This window comes from Aspergillus sclerotioniger, assembly GCF_003184525.1.
Source record: "Aspergillus sclerotioniger CBS 115572 chromosome Unknown BO94scaffold_12, whole genome shotgun sequence".
Classification (NCBI taxonomy): Eukaryota; Fungi; Ascomycota; class Eurotiomycetes; order Eurotiales; family Aspergillaceae; genus Aspergillus; species Aspergillus sclerotioniger.
In genome coordinates, this window is record NW_020291002.1 from 546,913 (window position 1) to 565,949 (window position 19,037).

At 52.2% G+C, this 19,037-nt stretch overlaps 6 protein-coding genes across 6 annotated transcripts; 3 read left to right on the top strand and 3 right to left on the bottom strand.

Annotated features, from left to right (window-relative positions):
• Positions 1-27: 27 nt before the first annotated feature.
• On the bottom strand, positions 28-1,807 carry BO94DRAFT_464766 (misato family protein; the record flags this gene model as incomplete). Its single annotated transcript, XM_025608083.1, has 5 exons — positions 28-289; positions 348-883; positions 946-1,384; positions 1,463-1,665; positions 1,736-1,807. The coding sequence occupies 5 exons, from the start codon at positions 1,805-1,807 to the stop codon at positions 28-30; spliced, it is 1,512 nt and encodes a 503-aa protein (XP_025468078.1).
• A 421-nt stretch (positions 1,808-2,228) lies between these two features.
• On the top strand, positions 2,229-4,918 carry BO94DRAFT_534613 (uncharacterized protein). The gene has a single exon (XM_025611587.1). It carries the CDS (start codon positions 2,393-2,395, stop codon positions 4,421-4,423), a length of 2,031 nt encoding a protein of 676 aa, XP_025468079.1. The 5' UTR covers positions 2,229-2,392; the 3' UTR covers positions 4,424-4,918.
• Positions 4,919-4,955: 37 nt separating this feature from the next.
• Positions 4,956-7,401, bottom strand: BO94DRAFT_534614 (uncharacterized protein). Its single transcript, XM_025611588.1, has 6 exons — positions 7,184-7,401; positions 7,072-7,106; positions 6,934-7,003; positions 6,707-6,874; positions 6,283-6,641; positions 4,956-6,234 (listed from the first exon to the last, which is right to left on the bottom strand). The coding sequence occupies exons 1-6, from the start codon at positions 7,303-7,305 to the stop codon at positions 5,087-5,089; spliced, it is 1,902 nt and encodes a 633-aa protein (XP_025468080.1). The 5' UTR covers positions 7,306-7,401; the 3' UTR covers positions 4,956-5,086.
• A 438-nt stretch (positions 7,402-7,839) lies between these two features.
• Positions 7,840-9,242, top strand: BO94DRAFT_594928 (EXPERA domain-containing protein; the record flags this gene model as incomplete). The annotated part of the gene is made up of 4 exons (XM_025616214.1): positions 7,840-8,047; positions 8,122-8,285; positions 8,381-8,615; positions 8,681-9,242. The coding sequence occupies 4 exons, from the start codon at positions 7,840-7,842 to the stop codon at positions 8,761-8,763; spliced, it is 690 nt and encodes a 229-aa protein (XP_025468081.1). The 3' UTR covers positions 8,764-9,242.
• A 294-nt stretch (positions 9,243-9,536) lies between these two features.
• BO94DRAFT_545806 (uncharacterized protein) lies at positions 9,537-15,494 on the top strand (the record flags this gene model as incomplete). The annotated part of the gene is made up of 3 exons (XM_025613259.1): positions 9,537-9,721; positions 9,986-10,079; positions 10,248-15,494. The coding sequence occupies 3 exons, from the start codon at positions 9,537-9,539 to the stop codon at positions 15,492-15,494; spliced, it is 5,526 nt and encodes a 1,841-aa protein (XP_025468082.1).
• A 520-nt stretch (positions 15,495-16,014) lies between these two features.
• Positions 16,015-19,037, bottom strand: BO94DRAFT_574744 (DEAD/DEAH box helicase). The gene is made up of 2 exons (XM_025615036.1): positions 18,725-19,037; positions 16,015-18,653 (listed from the first exon to the last, which is right to left on the bottom strand). The coding sequence occupies exons 1-2, from the start codon at positions 18,997-18,999 to the stop codon at positions 16,064-16,066; spliced, it is 2,865 nt and encodes a 954-aa protein (XP_025468083.1). The 5' UTR covers positions 19,000-19,037; the 3' UTR covers positions 16,015-16,063.

Below are 19,037 nucleotides of genomic sequence, written 5' to 3' on the forward strand. Positions count from 1 at the left end.
CCGAGATCATGTCGATTCTTCCGCTCTCTAGTCATCGTCAAACTCGGAATCGCTCATCCACCCCGTCTCGTATGTCTCGCGGATCTCGCCCAGTCCGTTCACCAGCGTCTCCCGCTCGTCCACCCCAGCCACTCGTCCCGCTAATGTTCCAAAGGCTTTGAGTCTCTCCGCCGTCCGCGAAGAAACAGTCAATGCGGCAAGGACACTGACCTTCTCTTTCGAACTCAATCCTGGGAACATATCACGAGGGAAGCTGTCCAAAAGGGGCAACGGTAATGACGTATGGAACCTATCGATCCTAGGTTAGCAAAGTGTTGGCAGGAAACAAATCCAGCGCTCTTCCTGACCTCTGAAACATCGGTTCCGAATTGTAGTGCCTTCTGCGGCGAAGGATACCCTGATCCTCTCCGGAGGCCACGTTCTCGCGATTGTCAACTCCACGTGAAACTTGGAGCTGATTAAAGATGTGGTGGGACTTTTGACTCTCCAGCCCGTCATATGTGAAGTCCAAATCAAACTCCGTCTTGATTGGCGAATGCTCGGGGTCTGTCTGACCTGCGTCATTCAAAGGGTTGGTATGTGGCTTTGCGGAATCTTCGTCATCCCGCACAATCGTAGATTGCAGCTCGAATATCTTATGGATACTGTCATCCCCGGCTAAGGAAGCCTCAAAGTCGTGGTACGGACGCAGTCGGGTTGGAAGTGACACCGTCTCCATAGCGGAACTGATCAAGGCCGTAGTGTACCATTCTGATAGAGGATTGAGGTAGACGGACTTAGGGATTCGGCTCGGGGGGTCAATGATGGGCGCATACAATGACGCTTGGATGGAAATAGCGTGGACAGATCGAGCTTTGTTCAGATCCCTCTTGAACTGAGTTTGCTACCGTCGAATCCAAAGTAAGCATCACTCAAAAAGGGGAAGAGACGCATTGAGATACTCACCCGATCGACCTTCCTTCCATTCTCAATAGCCCAGACCCAGACGGCCTTCTTACCATATTCGTCCCTAATTCTATCCACGTACTTGGCAGCAAAGCCACCCCACGCATCATCAGACCCGGTGAATAATTGCAGCGCACGCAGCTGGTCGCATTCCTCTGCGAACGGTCTGACATCTCGATCGAGCAAGTCATGCTCTTTGTCGAGATCGTTGAATAGCTCTTCGCCAATACTCCAGTCCTCGAAAGGCATGATTTTGGAGTTCAGCTCGTAGTCGTTGAGCTGGACGATAGAGCGAGGATGGTAAAATAGTCGGTTATAGTCGGACCAGTACCTGACTGTTTCTGCAGAGAGTGTTGGGGCAGGGAGCCCTGCATCGAGGCTCTTCTGGTAGTCACTCTGGGGGATTAGAGCTTGCTGTTGTAATACCTCCTTTCCATCCCTACAACTAGCATTAGCTTTGCGCCACCGAAATACCGTAAGGCATTGAACATGCCAGGGGTTAAAAGTGATAGCTCACCACAGACCCTGACCAGGGTTGGAATCTTCAGTCAACTCGTACAGCGCATTGTACTTGCGGAGAGTGCCAAATCCTCCCTTGAGATCATATATGACAGTCCGGGGAGTGTATGTTTCGGCTCCGTCGGCCCCGACGCCTGGTCGAAAATGGACGTCATGATCAACTGGGGATTCCTTCTCCTCATTGTATGTGAAGTACGATTCCTATAACGTGATGTCAGCTGGATTTAAGAGGGGTTGGAGCACAATGCGAGCCAGAAATATGATCACCTACCTGGAGGTTCCAAAAATGGGTCGCCAGGTAATTAGCCCGCTGACCGAACTGTAAGGTGATAATCTCATGCATGGTGGATGCCGGCAAAGTCGCACATTGAGGTTTAGATAAAATATATGCAGACCTGACAGCTGGTATTTCACGGATCCCGCTATTGTTGCAAGGGACGCCAATCTAGCGGAGGCTGTGAAGCAGCCGATGTCAGGAGGTCTCCAGTCCAACCCGGGAAGATCCAAAGCTGCACCCGTTCTAGAACCCGGCCAGAATAATAATGCAGAACGAGCATCTTGATGGCATCACAGCGTGGACACACGGACCACCAGAGACGGTGGCTGCCTATCTGGGCCTAGTGGGAGCACGGTTGACACGTGCACCCCGCCTTCCCAAACCGGCAAGCGCCGTTGTTCGGGGCAACGGTCACGGGATTGCGGCGCGAGCAACAAACAAGCAACAAGCAACAAGCGGGCTGGGCGGTGCGTCACCGATAGGGGATCAACCGAGAACTCACCACCTCCACACCAAGTGGATTTTCCACGGGGCTTCCTTCGGCGCCTGGCTTACACCCCTTCAAGACGCGACTGTCATGTCATGTCCTACCCTGGTGACAGCCTCACTTAATTAACCCCACACCATACAGCATATATATCGCGCCTCGCGATGGATTCCCCATCAAGCGCGATGTCGAGCCCAACGAAAGCCCTCAATCCCCTGTCGCCAGAGCGGATCAACCAACAGATCGGACCCAACTCGCCATCACGATCATCCGACATTTTCAACCTCCAGCGAAAGACACCTCGGGGCTTCACTGATGTGCAAGCCAAGGTTGCGTTTTTAAACAATCTATCGCGAGGAAACAGTCCCGCGCATGCTTCACAGTCATCCGCTGGATCTGCGGCAGCTCTTCAACGGGCTGTTCTTGGACGTGAGGAGGCCGAGTCTGCATTGGCAAATGTCTCTGCCCAGCTTTCTGAAGCCCAGTCACGGGAGCGTCGCATAAGTGAAAGGCTAGAGTCCTTGCTCGAAGAACTACAAACAGGAAAACAGCGCCAGGCTCACGAGAGAACGGTATTCGAAAAGGAGATTAGGAAAGCGAGGAAAGAAGCTTTCCGTGCTGGCTCTGTCTTGGTAAAAACACAGGAAGAATTGAAGCACGCGAGGAACGAGGCCAAAGGATTCAAAGACGAGGCCCAGACAGAGCGAGCAGCAAAGGAACAAGCGAAACAGGAAGCATTCGAGCGGGCTTATGCAATTGCTGGACTTACCGAGGAGATGGAGATCCTCAAGGAACAACTACGAGTTGCGGAAGCCGCCAATCGGTCGAATAAGCTCGAAGCGCGGGCGCGGCAAATCCAGAAGAACAACATTGGACGGTTGTCGCTGGCTGAAGGCGATCTTAATCTCTTGTTAACGCCCACCCGAAGACTCAAACGCTCTGCCGACAATTTGGGCAACTCGCCTCAAGCCAATGCAGTGGAATCCTCACCTGCCCAGGATACTCCTTCGAAGAGGCAAAGATTGTCAGATGTTACCTCTCGAAAGGAGGCCGAGGAGGCCACTATGTCCGGTGCGCATCACGACCGTATCGATGAGCTTGAGGAGGTCCTCGAGCGCGAGCGTCGGCTCAGGACCATGGCAGAAGACATGCTTGAATTCTTAAAAGTGGAGTGTCGATTCAGACGCTGCTCCTGCCGTCTGGAAGAAGAAGATCAAATCGACCATGGATATGAAGCGCAAAGTGTGGAGACAGGAGAAAAGGAAGAAGAGAAACATTCAGAATGTCATGGTAACAACCACAACACTCTTGTGGTGCCAAAGGAGCCAAGTCCCTCGCATACCCCCAAGGGCGAACCTTTTGGTTCTGCGGCCAAAGATCAAATAATCAGGAAAGAAGTAGTTGGGGATAGCGTCGTCGTGGATGGAGCAGCTGGGGAATCAGTCAAGCACGGGACCATCGAAGACGAAGCGGATGGAGATGTCGATGAAGTTGTCGAAGAAGTTGAGGAGGCCCAAGAAGTCGATGATGATGACGACGAGCCTCCAGAGGAGCCTTTGATAACATTCTCACCTGCCACTGGCACCTTCCATACCTTCCCTTCTCCCGTTCGAGGATCTCCCCGAAAACACAGTGAAGCCGTGTTGAATCCACACCAATCACCTGTGACTCGCCATGAAGATGGAAAGAATGCCCAGCTGATGTCTGGTAGTCCTACTCCGAAGTATGCATCATGTCGGCACAAGATTCCGTTCGACTCCATAATGGAGAGTGAAGCTTATGTCTTAAATCCTACTTCAGAAAGTCATCCCTCACCAGCAGTTGCTGATGTTCCATGGGACCCTGTGATGCCCGTGGGATATCGCGCTGAAACTCCCGATAGGAATGATGACTCGGTGAAAGTTCCCCTGCGGACCGAAGATACGGGATCTAATCGCTTTTCTGACGTCCCAGGGACTCCCATCAGCCGGGAAGAGGCCCTAGCCCAAATCAGAGCGCGAAGGGAGAGAGCAAACACCATGAAGAGGTCGGTTAGTGCCAGCGAAAGTGTGCTCCGCTCTGGAGGCATGGGTGTCGCCCCAATTCGGAATGTTCGACGCATGCCAGGGCCTCGGACTACAGAGGCCAGAAGTGATGGCTCTGTGAGGAGGAATCGGAGAGACATGAGTGCTCCCATCCGGTTGTCCCACCATTAGGGCCACTGTCTCGTCCGTTATAATGAAATGGACGAAGGCCATCACTTCCTTATTCCTGATCTCATTGGTTAATGACCCGACTCTCTCTCTTGATACCCCAGTACTCCGAGCGGAATGGCGTTTTTGGATGTTGCGTTGACGGGCATCAATGGACCCCCTTTTCTCTTAAATCTTACGAATATCATATAATTCTCTTTCGTATGTTCGAAGAGGGTAACTCTGTGGCGTTTATATGGTTATGTCGGTGTATCGGCTTTTTGTTTTTTGACTGCCTCCCAACTCCACGGCATATGAGTACTGCTTATAAGCCCCGACGATCTTTACATCTCCCCCAGCTTTCCTTTGTCAGGCGATTTCTTTTTGTTTTTGTTTATGTTTTTTTCCCTCTTTTTTTGCATTTTTGGCCTCGTGTTTTTGTAAATAATTTTGGGTTGCGTGGTTTGGGTATTTTAGGAATATTCATTGGATGAAGACATCGAATTGACGATATTGACATGAAATTCACCTTACCGATAGAGACTACGCTCAATTGCCTGGGGTTAGTAATGATTGTGAGGAACTAGACGTGGTCTATATATGCTACTTCGCCGTATATACACTCATGCGTACATTGTGCCAGATAATGTGGAAAAGAAGATTAGCACACCACTATTGCTATTGGATCTAGATGATCGAAATGCCACAACATCTGATACGCGCGCTGTCGACACGCGCCTTACGCCCCCACCAAAGATGAACCAATTCTTCAACAAAGACACGGTCGGCGGCGCTCCAGATATCTAGGCCCATTTCGGTCAGATCCTCGGAGGTAATCTTGATTGGATCGCTATCGCCGTAGGAGGGTCTGGCGCTGCGCGGATCAGTCTCGGTTGTTGTCTGTTGCAGTAATGGAGATATGGAATCATCCTCTTGGGTGGACTGTCGCCCGATGGTGATGGAAGGCTCGGTATCGTCTTCTGGCTCACCCTCGTAAGAGACATTATCGTCATCAGGTTGTTCGTCATCTTCTTCGTCATCGTGTGAATTACGGCTGTCGTGCCGGGCGACTACATCGGACAGGGTGATGAAGATTTGGGTCGTGAGACGACGGAAGTATGCCACTAAGGCAATCTCGGGGGGCTGCTGAGTTGAATCCTGCAGTTGAATGCTTCGACGGCCGAGAGATCCTAAGGGTGGGCTGGGAAGTGTCTCCACACTAGCTAGGAGACGCGTGTCCTGTTCGATTTGGTGCTCCTCTTCCTCCTCCTCGGAGAGTCCGTCGCGCTTTTCACCTGCTGATGCCCACCAAATGAAGGATGTATATGCTAGGCGCGTCCACGAAAGAGGTTCGACGATGGGGCTGGACGAGTACGTCGACGCTGCATCCGAGCCATCATCTGTTTCGGTCGAGGCTGCTTCGTCTTCCTGAGAAACATGCCGTAGACCCTTGCGGAGAGTCGAGTAACGCCGTGCATCGCGCTGAGTCGCTTTCACTTCGATCGAATGGGGCGTTCTTCCTTTTGCGGGCTGTGTATGGAAGATGGAAATTGTTGGGAATACCTTTTCGACAGCGTTTTTGGAGTGAGGGGGCGGCAACGTGACGAGGACATCAAAGAGTTCGGGTTTCATGTTCAGGACACTGTCTGTGCTGCACGCAATCCAGGCAGAATCGTGGTCGGTATTGGCTGAAGCGCCCACGAAAGAAGAGAGATAAGGGATGTCATGGATACCAACGTTGAACAATGGGCGAGGTCGCGGAGGGGGTAATCCATTTTGGGGAAGCAGGGGAAGAAGCGAATTAGGTAAGGAGGCCAATAATGAGAGATCGTAAACTATTTTGCTGTCAGTAAGTGTCATAAGGAATAGAAAAGCTGTCATACCATAGCTACAGGGGGTATGAACTGGCGCTTCTGCCATGAAAAGCACCCTTTTGCGCAGTAATGCTGCTCTGTACAACGGAAATAGGAGAGGACCAAAGGAGTCAAGGAAATCAGGGAGCGAGGAAGCTGGGTGGAAAGGCGTCAGGGCCGGCCTGGGCGTTTCCAACACGATTGCATCACTAAAAGCACGGGTTCGATGTACGGCATCTCTTGGGTCACCATGGGCCCGTAGCCGGAGACTGAGGGGAGACTCCAGAGGGGAATCGGGTGGCATAACGGAAGCATCACTCTCACGAATTTCATGGGTCTCCCAGTAGTCCGACAGCGGTTGCGTATTGGACATATCCTGGGCATAGTTCCTGGAAGCGATCGCGGGATGTCAACGGTCGGGCCGCAACAACAGCACATAATGGAAACAACTTACGCCGCCAATTCTTTGAGCTTGGGGGCATGCCTCCAGCTTTTCCCTAGCCTTCCCGAACTCAACGGAACGAGAACCCCAATAGCAAACATCTTTGCATTTCGCTCCGCTTCTTCAGCGGGCCAATTGACAAACGCACTGATGCCAGCGTACTGTTCGTGGACGAAGTATCTAACAAGGACGAGCTGTCAGCAGGTATAGTCAGTCTGGAGCAGCGACGGCATACGTACACCAGATCTTCTGAGACATTGTGCAGACCGGATGGAAGCGACTTGTATTCCACGGCTCCTTCAACTTCAACTGTGCGACCGGATGGGTTAGACGACTTCGTCACGGTTAGACCGTTGGAGCAGTAGTATGTTACTTACCTTCAGGAACAGTACGTTTCCATGATATCACGTATCTGCAGTATCGGCTTAACCGTCAGCCGTAAGATCCATTTTCGACGGGTTGTCTTTGTAACAGACTTGGAGTCCTCACCCGGCCTTGATATCGAAGCGAATGACGAAGAGGGCCGCAATGCCAGGCGGCGACTCGATGACAGCAGCGGGGCGGGGCACATCAAGCCCCAGGGGCTTCCGTCTAAAAGGACCAGGTGCCATTGCCGGAGAGCGCGTGAAAGGTGGAGGCGACGGTCTCCATGGAATGAGCGAAGGGAGCGCAATCACTGAGATGGCGGCATGAAGGATACAAGCTGGAGGCCGTCGAGCAGCAGCGAGCCGACCTTTGGGGGAGTTGCGGAGAAGCTGTCGTTGCCTGAGGACAATACAGCCTAGCCTCATCAGGCTAGCGTTGACGGGTCGTCCATCTCACCCATTTTTGGCAGGTCCCGCGTGATCGGTCCTGCCAGTCTGTTGCGCAAATCGCTACTTCTTCGTGAAACCGATTCTCTCGGTCGAGTCTCGAAGAAAGGGGGTGCATTGAATATGTTTTGATGGAGGCAGTGCCATTTAATAGAAATCTTTGAGAACTTCTACTACGGTTTCTTAGGCAGTTCTGGATGGTGAGCCTCCTTACCGATTCTGGCAAGACAAACACCACTATATACTCCGGCCCGATATGCATAAACGAGAGGTCGCCCATCTAAAATCCTTGCAGTGAACTGTCGAACTTGAACTTCCATCAATCTGACTGCCATGGACTCCATAACCTCTCTTCATCCTTACTACCCCCTCGATGCCCAAATCGATGGATATGTCCCCAACGAGGCTTCTCTGCTGTCTATCCTTACCACCGCCAGCGTTGGCGCCACAGCGCTCCTGGGAACCACGTTCACCCTGGTCACTGTGATTCGACCAAGTCTGAAGAACGCAGACCGACTCGCGATCCTGTGGTTTGTCCTCTGTAGGTCCGAACTCGTATACCTACTGTATTAATGACTGGGACAGCTTCCATGCTAACAACATATGAACTTCAAGCGGGCACGCTTCACTGCTTCTTCGAGGGGTACTTCATGGTCCACCATAATCATATGGCATCTGCGCAAGACTTCTTCGGTCAGCTATGGAAAGAGTATGCATTATCCGATTCTCGATACATGACCTCGGATACCCTCGTCTTGTGCATGGAGACCATCACCGTTGTAAGTGCACCCGCAGCTGCAGGGATCCCTGCCTACTATTATTATAGGTACTCCTTAACCAGCATGCGACGCCGTTGGCTAAAGTCATAGAATAGCTGCTTTGGGGCCCGCTCTGTTTTCTGGTCGCATACTTGATTCTCTCCCAGCATCCTCTGCGCCATCCGTTGCAGATCATCGTGTGCATGAGCCACCTTTATGGTGATGTTCTATACTACGCCACGAGCTTGTTCGATCACTACGTTCATGACCGGCCGTACAGCCGCCCGGAGCCATACTATTTTTGGGTCTATTACTTTCTAATGAATTTCATCTGGATTGTGGTTCCGTTCTGTACGTTCCAGTCCCACAGACCCCTTGCTTGGTTTCTATTCGTTCCAGACTTACGATGGGCACAGACTATCTTTTCCAGAGTGTCCGGACAATATCGGATGCCTTCAGGGCGCTGGGAAATACTTCCATGCAGCGCAAGGATCGATAAGAGAAGCGAAGGGCAACGATGATGTCACCCATCCCAAACCGGGCGATTTCAGATGAGGGGTATGCCTTGCTAACTCAGGCTAAGGCACCTGGTCTTTACTGATCATGCATGCGTATAATAATCTTAAGAGGGCACTTCCGCATGGGATCTTCGTTTCGGCCGGAGCAGCACTCGTTCGTTGAGTCTCGAATCAAGCGGCCCCGACCGGGAAAAGCAATATACACACCGTGCATGACAACGCACTGAAATAATAATGAATCGGGTAGAATGCTTTTCCTGTCCTGGCCCACTTTGTGACGCGTAGCCCCCGGTGGATCGTTTTAGGCATTCCTGCTCCTCTGCCAGCCCGGCAAACAGGAAGAATAGCTCCGAGTTACACGTTAGCCACATCGGAATGATCGTCTTGCGCGACTGCTACTTCGCGAGACGATGAATGTTCTATTGAATGTTCTATTATCGGAATTCAAGCTGAATTCGAATGGGTTCACTTCAGGGAATGCACGGACATGGGCGCCGGGAGAAGAAGGGTGTGGCTTGGTGCGAGGCATGGGATGCAAAGGCCGGGCAGTCATGTGCGGGACAAGGCCCATGTGCATCTCATCAGCCAGCAGCTATGACCATGACCATGACCGTGCAGGATAAGCTGGAGAAGGCGGGTGGGTGGGTAGAGATAAATAGAGGGGACGCCCTACCTAGTTGATGGCTGTACACTGTACCTGATTGATGGGTGTTTTCCCCTGAGCGGACGACACGGACGAACCACCGGTCGCGGAATGAATATTTTGCCCTGGACGGCAAAGCAAGCAGCAAATCATCATCTCTGGCGGAATGCTGTTGGCTGGCGGAAGCTCAACTGGGCGCCAGATCTGACGGACGGGCATTCTGGCCATGGGGTTGGTTGGTTGGGCTTGCGAGTGGCGCTGATTCGACTTGGTTTCCCGGGCAGCCCTGCCAAAGTGTAAGTTGCTCGTGAAGTATACAGCTGGGCGCGCGTGTGGCTTGTCCTGTTGTGGTTCATCCAAGCTGGCCGGGTGCTTGAAACTCGAAGACGGTCTTCGTCTGGCAGAGGAATGAATGAGGCCCTTGGAGAGTCAAACAGCAGCCGATCTTTCTTGACGAGCAGTACTTACTGGGTACCTACTAGTGAGCTGCGCTGCCTACCTCCGGTCTCCATCTGCACTTGACCGCCTATTCCCTGTCTTTTCTCTGCTTGTTCTTTCAGATTCGCATTTTGTATCCTGTCTAGAATTCCTGTCTCCTCTTTTTTAAGTGTCCAATTGCGTCCCCAGCATCACCGCGACCTTGTTGCTGCTGTTGTAAGCCAGGGCATGTGCCGTCGGTGTCTCGACTGAGAGTGAGCTTCCCCTCCGTCCCATAAACAAACAACCGGGTGACGTCGGTGGGTGGATTTTCCCCCTCTGCTGGCCTCCCACAACACCACACACCCGCTCGGGGATCGCATCTCATTGGAGACCCTGTCTCAGACTTGGCTCTATTCCCGCGACCCCGAACGCAATGCTGATGGCTGTCTCCGATCGCAGATTTCCATGCCGCCTCCTGCCAACCTGCAGCGCCCCTCCAACCGTGGGGGAGGCACCAGAATATCACCCACCAAGAAACCCCTCGACATTGGAGTCCCCCTAGGCATCTACGATACCAATTCCGTGCGAGCAAAGGTTCGCAAGTGGCAGCAGCAAGGAGGCGGGGTAATCGCGGCCAATGACGGGGTCTGCTACGACGACGATGAAGAGAATTCAACAGCCGATTCCAAACCCAAGCCTGTGGACGATAAGGCGTCCAGTAGCTCCAATGGCTCCACAACGAGAGCGCCCACAACGAGGATGCGAAGCAAGAGCACCCCCCGAAAACGAGTCATCAGTGATGAGCATTGGAAGCTGAACCGAACCCCCACCCAGAAGACGCCCACTTCCAAGCTCCCTGCCCCGAAACGCATCGCCGAGTATACAACGAACGATCCATTAACTTCTCCACACGCAAGTGGGGGCGAAGGCGCTCGAGACGACAAGGTATTACCCTCTCCCTCTCGGAACAAAGAAAGGGGAAGGGCTGCTGTGGCACCTGACCTCGCGACAAGAGAACGACGGAAGTCGAGAGCGTCCCGGGATATCGATGCAATACTGGAGGACAAGGTCGATGGGGAGAATGGGTCACATAATGGATCTTTAAAGTCCACTTCGCGACCGGCAACCGGGGATAAAGCCCATGCAAGTGCACGGTCGGAACAGTCACAGAGTGCGAAGAAAAGGGATGGTGCACTGGATTACGATTCTGAGTGGGCGACAAGTGAAGCCGATTTCTCAGAACTCTCCAGGCGGCGTGCGCGAGGCCCAAACCACCCTGCACCCAAAAGCTCTGCATCCAGAGGGCGGGGCACTGTGAAGCCACCTAAGGGCGGCATTTTTTCCCATATGCTCGACGAGTCCAGGAAGATGTTCGCCAAACCGGAGCCTCCGAAGCCCACTCCGAACCGGGGCGCGAAGATAGAGGCATGGCTTTCTGAGACTACTGATCCATTTATTGACGATATGGAATCCGACGTCGAGATACCTGCACCATTGAATACCAGGACCGGCAAGAAAAAGGCACCCGCAAAACAAGAGGAATCCCAGAATCCTACTAGCGATATCGACCCTCCTCTCGAGAGCGACACGTCGAAGAAAGATGCAGCGCAGCGGCGAGCGAGGAAGGAAGGCCCAACTGGAAGCGAAAGCATAAAGCTACCGGAGGAGAAAGTAGAGCCCACAAAAAACACCAGTTCAACCAAGGACAAGGGGCTTCCGGAACATGAGCCGAAGCAGCCGTCTCCAAACCTTGGGAAGCTTCCTATCCGCGAACGACTTCATGACGACAAGGACAAGGACAAGGACAAGGATAAGAATAAGGATAAGGATAAGGACAAGACATCGGAGACGGAAACCCAGGTGCTCTCAGAGGGCTCCGAGGTATCCGGAAATAATGCGCCGGTGCCGCTTGGACGTCGAAAGCCCTTTCCCACCACAGGAGCCCACTCTCTTTCCACAATAGCATCTGTCGAATCGATGAGCACGGGCACCGATGCTCCAGTATCAGGACAAGATCCTGTATCAGAAAAGCGAGATGCAACTCCCACTCAGGAGAAGCTTGACGAAGAGGAGAAGAGGGACCAATTCGATCCCGACTCGCTCCCTGTAATTTCTTCCCAGCTAAAGAGGCGCCTTACTACCCACGACGATTTGATATCGGTCTTGTCTGCCCCAACTAGCAGGAGTAGAAGTCTCCGCTCTGCAAGGAGTTTGAAAGCGAAGAGTCGGGTCATCACAGAGAATATTCCTGACCTTCTCAAGGAGCTGGCTGGTGACGAGGCAAAATACATGCGCGAGCTCAAGACTCTGGTTGGCGGTGTGATACCTGTTCTCCTGACCTGCGTGCTATCACGATCCGACTCGGCGATTGCAGCTGGCCTTTTTCGACCATCTACTGATCCTAAGGACGAGGTGAACTTCAGCAAGCCCATTGTGGATATGGGTGTTGCCATTGAGCGATTGAAAACACTGCACAAGCGAATTCCTCAAGATGACGTGGATGCTTTACTCAACTGGGCGAATGGGGCTCAGAGAGTGTACCGTGAATATCTCAAAGCCTGGAGACTAGGATTCAAAGACGTGATTGTTAACCTTGCGCCCCTTGAAGATGGCGAGGCGGGCGACAACACCGACACGAAGAGTTTGGACGAGGGTATGGCACGGGATGAAAACGGTGATGTGGTGGACAGTGACGGGGAAAAGGTTGACGTTGCATACCTCCTGAAGCGGCCCCTCGTGCGCCTGAAGTACCTAGCCAAAACGTTCAAAGGGATCAAAACAATCCAGCCATCCAACAAGGCCGAGGATGCGGCGGCGGTATATCAGAGTCTTGTCACGGAAGCCCGTCGCCGGGCACGCGAAGAAAGAGCCAGGCTCGAGGATGAATCTGCCGCCAGCGTCGACGCGACCCGCGCCAGAGACCCGGCGACCCTGGGGGCGCTCACTGGAGTCAATGTCGACCGAAGTCGAAGGGTCCGGGCCCGTGATTTCTTCAATCTCTCGCTGTACCACACCAGTGGTCAGATCATTGATTGCCGTGCAGAGTTCCTTCTCAGAGATGGCACCGCAGGAAACAAAACCGGTGGGGACTTACTCATCTGTGAGATTGATCATACGGATCGCTGGCTGCTATTCCCTCCGATCGAGCTTGGATGTGTCTCAGCTCGGAATGGCGACACGAAGGGTGAGATCGTGGTCATGCTACGAAGTGCCCCAGGGCAGACCAAATCCTGGCAAGAACTGCTAGTGCTCCGCATCGACGAAGAGGACATCGGCTACGAATGGGTTCAGATGTTGGGCCTGACCCCTGTCCCACCGGCTATTTGTCGAACTCAGAGCTTCATCGACCGAGCAAAGCGGCAACGAGCAAAGACAATCTCTTCGGCCAACGAGGCCTCGCAGGCCCAGAAGGCTCCGCCAAGCCCTTCTAATATCAATGTTCCTATCGGCGAGAAGCCCACTTCTCGTACATTGCGGCGTTCCCTAACCCCTAGAGACCATCTTTCGGACCCAAGTACTGTGGGATCTTGGCTCTCCGAGTCACGCACTTCTCTACAAACTGCAGTAACCGCAGAGTCGGATTATGCTATCGGGGATGACTCACCAGTGAGGTCCCCACCTCCGCAACCAATACTGCATGCTAGGGAGCCCCGAAAGAGCTTCACGGCGGACGACAGACCATCTCATGGCCTCAAACGGTCAAAGGCAAAGAGAGTCACTCGCAATGGCGAAATCATTCCTTCAAGTCCTATCACACCAACGGATCCCAGCATGGACGAGGACCCCAGACGCTCTGAGGAGAAGAAGCCCAAGGCACTGCATAATCCCAAGACTCCTACGAAGAGTACTCCCGAGCCCAGCTCTCCCCGGGTGTCTTCCGTGCCGTCGATGGACCTGCCTGTTATCCCGAAACTAAGGAAGGGCAGCAGTCAGACATACATCTCAGACTCGTTAGCATCCACATCGGACGACGAGTATGCCGCTATGGATGTTGATAGTCTGCCGGAGACTCCTACCAAAACTAAGACCCATTCACGCGAGCACTCGGGATCAGACCAAACTAACGAGGACGAGCCACCGCCACCTCCACCACACTCTCGTTCACCAAGTTCTACTGGTTCCAGCCTTACGAACACTCCTGTCCTCAGTCCAAGTGGCGTGCGTACGAGACGCCGGGGCTCTTCGCCTTTGAAGCATGAATATGAACCATCCACAGCTTCGGATTCTTACTCGGACTCCGATACATCAACGGTGCGCCATTACGAAGTACACTCAGGATCCGACTACTCGGATACAGATAGCTCGGATGAGTCTGAAGATGAGCCCGTATCACAGCTAGCTGAAGCAAAGCATCCTCCCAAGCCCAAGACTCCGGCTCCAGAAGCCATGTCTACGAGCAGTTCTCTATCACTGTCTAATTCCGCATCTCAGGGTGGATATAGATCCGTTCCTTCACAACCAAGCAAGTCGTCCACTGTTGTTGCGTCAGTATTTGCTTGGTCAGAAAAGGGTTCTTGGGATAGCATCTTCCCTGATGACTGTAAGGTTATGGTCAGCCCTGGGCTTATTGAAGCATATGATATGGGAAATGCACCATCCGGGACTGAAGAGGACAGCAAAGCACGACCATTGGTTGCGCTTGAACTCACTCCCCTGGTACCTATTCGACGCGGTACAGCGATTGACATCAGTATCCGCTCTCCTCCTACCAAACGATCAAAGATCAGTTGGAGCAACAACATCATGTTCCGCTCGAGGAATGCCGACGAATGCGAGATCCTATACGGCCTTATCAATCAAGCACGCATCAACAACCCCACCTACATAGCACTCCAGAACGCCCGAGGCCCTTACGCCGAGCAGCCGGTTCCCATGGAGTCGCCAAACCGAAGTGGTGGTGGGTTGTTTGGCTGGCCACGCCGCAGGAGAAGCTACCGTGCATCTAGCTCTCCGCAATCGGTCACCGATAACTCCGAGAGTAGCGTAGGGACCATGAGCAGCGCATTCTCTGCACTGAAGCGGTTTGGAGCGGGAAGCAAGATGTTTAACATTTCCCGCTCCTCAATTGCTTCTCGCGACGGCCAGAAGGAGGACAGCTTGTACTCGAGTTCTGCCGGATCGAACGCTTCTCCCACATCCGGCATCGGCCGCATAGCAGCCGCCATGAAGGGCGGCGACGGTATCGGGCTGTCTAACGCGAAGATTCGGCTTTACTTGCGCGAAACCCAATCCAAGTGGCGTGATATGGGTGCCGCAAGGCTGACAATCATGCCTGCGTCTCCCGAACCTCGCTATACTGGCACAGCTAGCGGACGTGGCGATTCCGACAGCATAGCAGAAGGAGTCGATGGAAGTGCTCCGGGCTCTGGAGCTGCTTCCCCCCGCCGCGGTCCGGAGTTGGAGAAGCGAATTGTTATCCGAGGGAAGACTCGTGGCGAGGTCCTCCTCGATGTCTGTCTTGGCGAGAGCTCGTTTGAGCGGGTGGCTCGAACCGGTATCGCCGTGTCCGTCTGGGAGGAGAACGAAGGTGGAGCCATGCCAAAGAAGGGCGGCGTTACCGTCGGAACCTCCAAGGTCTACATGATCCAGATGAAGAGTGAAGCCGAAGCAGCATACACCTTCGGGCTTGTCGGAAAGTCCAGATATTAATTTGTATTCTGGGAGGAAAAAACCAGAACTCATGCCCAAGCTATACATTTTTTTCCCCCCTCTATATCCTTTGCAATCCCTGCATTCTAATTGTTTTCAGCGATCTCCTTTTTCCTCATGTCACGTTATTGTGCACCTGCATATTCATACCCCCTCTTGCTGATATCCTATCTCATTTTTCATTCCTTCTCTTGTCTCCTTTCTTCTCCCTTACCTCCCCTCATCACTTTCTTGTGCCAATTCATGAAGTTTAGATGTCCATATGTATATGATACGGAAGATGACCCGACCCACCCAATGTCAATGTGTGATGCAGCTTATCTAGATTTTTGCATGAATTCTGACCCCAGATCTTCACCTCAATTCAACTTACATCTGTTACTATTATAATCCTACTACAATCAGTTACATTATATAGATATGTTTACCGCGTCCTCGACTCGTTCGATAATATAAACCTACCTTGGTAGATTTCCAAATTCAAGTATAAGATAAGTCTATATGCAGGACGTGACAAAAACCCGAGATCTAGCTAGCGAGCTAGGGATCTATGAATTTATCTATTTCAATTAATCCAGGATAACCACCGGGGACAACGGGATGTCCCCCTTCGCTTCTGCTGTACTGGACTTTTTGAAGATGTAACCGATCCGGTTGTCTTCATCTTTGAGTAGAGAGAGGAGAACGTCATCGTCAATTGATGATTCGATACCTTCGGTACTCTCTTTCTCTGTGGCATTAAGGTGACTGGGGTCTATATGGCAGTATTGGGAGAGGGATTGCTGCATTCGGTGCTTTTGCTTGGTCGTTCCGCTGCCATCGTCGGTTTTTCCGGATCGAAGAGCGGCGCGGGAGTCTCGGAGCTGGCGCTCTTGCTTCTCCATGTCCACTTCTGAGGCTTTGAGTAGGGTAGGTAGATCGGGGAAGTCTTCTAGCTCGGAGAGCTCGCTTGAGGTGGAATCATCGTTGTCGTCTTTGTCGTTTGGCTTTGGATCATTTTCTGATGGCAGAACACCGTTACCGCCACAGTCACAGCCTAGAAGTTCATGTGTTTGGCACTTGCTTTCTTCGTCTAGCCGGAATAGGTCCTTGAGCTCGTCCCGCGAGAATTGGGCCATGCTGTCCCGGTGTTCCATGACGCTATCTGCAAGCCCGATCTTGGTTACTTGACGCTGCCAGATCTTCTCTTCAAGGCTGCCTTTGAGGAGAATACGGTATATTCGACAGTGGTGTTTTTGGCCGTCACGATGGATTCGTGCCATGGCTTGGATGTCAGTAGCTGGGTTCCAGTCCACGTCGAATAGGACGAGGCGGCTGGCGCCTATTAAGTTGAGTCCGGTGCCTCCGGCTTTTGCAGACAAGAGAAATGCGAAGCAGAGATTTGGTGGGAGGCGGTTGAAGTCCTCAACTAGGGACTGTCGTTTCTGAGCAGGAGTTGAGCCGTCCAAGCGAAGAAAGGGGAGGGAAAGAGACGTTAGCAGGGTTGCTAGTAAGTTCAATGTGGATGTATAGTTAGAGACGAGGACTATCTTCTCCGAGGTGTTTGTACGTAGGTTATCAAGTAACTGGTCCAGGACACGAATCTTGGCACTAGATGATGGAGAGAAATGGCGTAGGAGATTCGGCGGCAAAGAAGATAACAGAGCAGTGATGGTCTCACTAGGTGTCTCGTTCACATTTCTTGGAGAAAGCAAAGATGGGCTATTGCAGAGTTTTTTGAGAATGGTTATGAGTTGGAGAGCATTTTCAGAACTTCCAAGGGCGCTCTGAAAGACCGGAGAGGCAAGAACATTCTGGTAAATGGTCGCTTGCGTGCGTGTCGGATTGCAAAATAGCACATACTCTGTCTTCGGAGGGAGATATTTGGCTAGAATGTCTGCTGTCCTGCGCAGCATGAACTTGGAGGTAAGCTCTCGTAGCTCTTCGTTTCTGGCCTCTCCCTTCTCGATGTCCTTTTTGGTTGCCTCGGGCTGTCTGCTCTTTACTATGGGGCCTTCAAATTCCCTGATGAAGGACTTGAAAGTTCCCAGAACACCGGGGTTGACCAGGTCTACCGCGGCAAAGAATTCTTTCAGATCATTCTGGATCGGGGTGCCAGACAAAATGATCCTTTTCGTGGCATTCAGTGATTGAATTGCTTGACCGCTCTTGTTTTGAAGTGTCTTCAATCGGTGACCCTCATCTGCAACAATGATGTCGACACTATCGCCTCTGGCTAGCCCTTCTTGAACAGTCCTGAGTTTTTCATAGCCCACGATCATTATACTATAAGCTTTTCCTCTAGTAAAATCAGTCAGTCGTTTTCTCTTGTCATCAAACACAAAGACTCCGATTCGTTCGTTTCCCAGCCATTTGCGGAATTCTTTCCTCCAGTTATTGATTAGTGTAACCGGACAGACAATGAGAGCCTTCTTAACGACCGGGGCACTCTCGTAAATTGGGTTCTGTTTCATAAGCGTCCACAGGAGAGCTATAGTTTGTAGGGTTTTCCCCAATCCCATGTCGTCTGCTAGAATAGCTCCTTCGCCGTTAAAGGATCTCATTCCCATAACACATTCGTACAGAAACTGAACACCCTCACGTTGATGAGGTCGCAGATGTTTCGCCAGGATGGGATCAACAACGACATCCACAATTCGTTTCCCTTTTGGCACATATTCGGGCCGCTTCATAACCAGCGCTCCAGGTTTGTTCGGATCATGGCGCGGAACAGGCTTCTCCGACGGAGTCTGAGGTAGGACCGTGCTTTCCAACAATGGCTTTTTAAATGCGCTGGAGACCGTTCCTCTCTTTGAAGCAGGGTTCGCTAACGGTGTAGCGCTGGGCTTTGCAGGCTGGTCCTTGGTAGAAGTTGTCGAAGCAGATGTGCTGCTTCGAACAGGAACGAACGCCTTCGTGGGCAGTGCTGTCGGAGAAATCGGCTCGTTCTTGGCCTTTAGAAACTGTCGACCGGATAGATACTCGGTCCTGGACATTTCTGAATCTATCTCCACTTCCTTACCCCCAATAGATAGCATGACGCCGGGTTCAAGACGAGAACCATGCATTCCCCGCCCCATGTCTTTCCCAGAAACATCCTGCAAGTAGGCATAGCCGTCGCGTATGGAGATAATGCCGTCGCCATCCCACGTTTTGTTCTTCTTCGTGGTAACCTTGCGCCTTTGCGGCTTGTTAGTCTGCGTGGCTTTGTGCTCCGAGAAACGCATGTGACGGAACGAGAATAGACATACCATAGGACATTGAAATATCTTTCTCCGGCTGCATAACGAGAACTCCCGGAGCCTACTGAGGATTCCACATGGTTCTTTGTTTGGGGTATAGGCTTCACTAGTCGTCCAGTTGACGGAACAACATTTTCGAGGTCTATTGGGTGTTCTGGCTGTAGACGCGGCTTCTTCGCTGGAGGACCGTCGATCTCGGTGGCTTCAGTTGGCAGGGATGGTCTTGAAACAGTGGGCTGGAGGGGCTTCCTCATAGAAGGAGGCTTAAATGGCTTGAAGACCATCGCGATTAATGGTTTTCGATGAAATTTGCCGGAGCCTT

What these genes read in the sequence shown, in the direction of transcription:
- BO94DRAFT_534614 (XM_025611588.1), bottom strand. Translation starts at nt 7,305, where the DNA reads ATGGCACCTGGTCCTTTTAGACGGAAGCCCCTGGGGCTTGATGTGCCC. An exon ending in CGCTTCGATATCAAGGCCGG is followed by an intron (nt 7,107 to 7,183) that starts GTGAGGACTCCA and finishes CCGATACTGCAG; the next exon opens with ATACGTGATATCATGGAAAC. An exon ending in AATGTCTCAGAAGATCTGGT is followed by an intron (nt 6,875 to 6,933) that starts GTACGTATGCCG and finishes CGTCCTTGTTAG; the next exon opens with ATACTTCGTCCACGAACAGT.
- BO94DRAFT_574744 (XM_025615036.1), bottom strand. Translation starts at nt 18,999, where the DNA reads ATGGTCTTCAAGCCATTTAAGCCTCCTTCTATGAGGAAGCCCCTCCAG. An exon ending in AGATATTTCAATGTCCTATG is followed by an intron (nt 18,654 to 18,724) that starts GTATGTCTATTC and finishes CAAGCCGCAAAG; the next exon opens with GCGCAAGGTTACCACGAAGA.
- BO94DRAFT_534613 (XM_025611587.1), top strand. Translation starts at nt 2,393, where the DNA reads ATGGATTCCCCATCAAGCGCGATGTCGAGCCCAACGAAAGCCCTCAAT.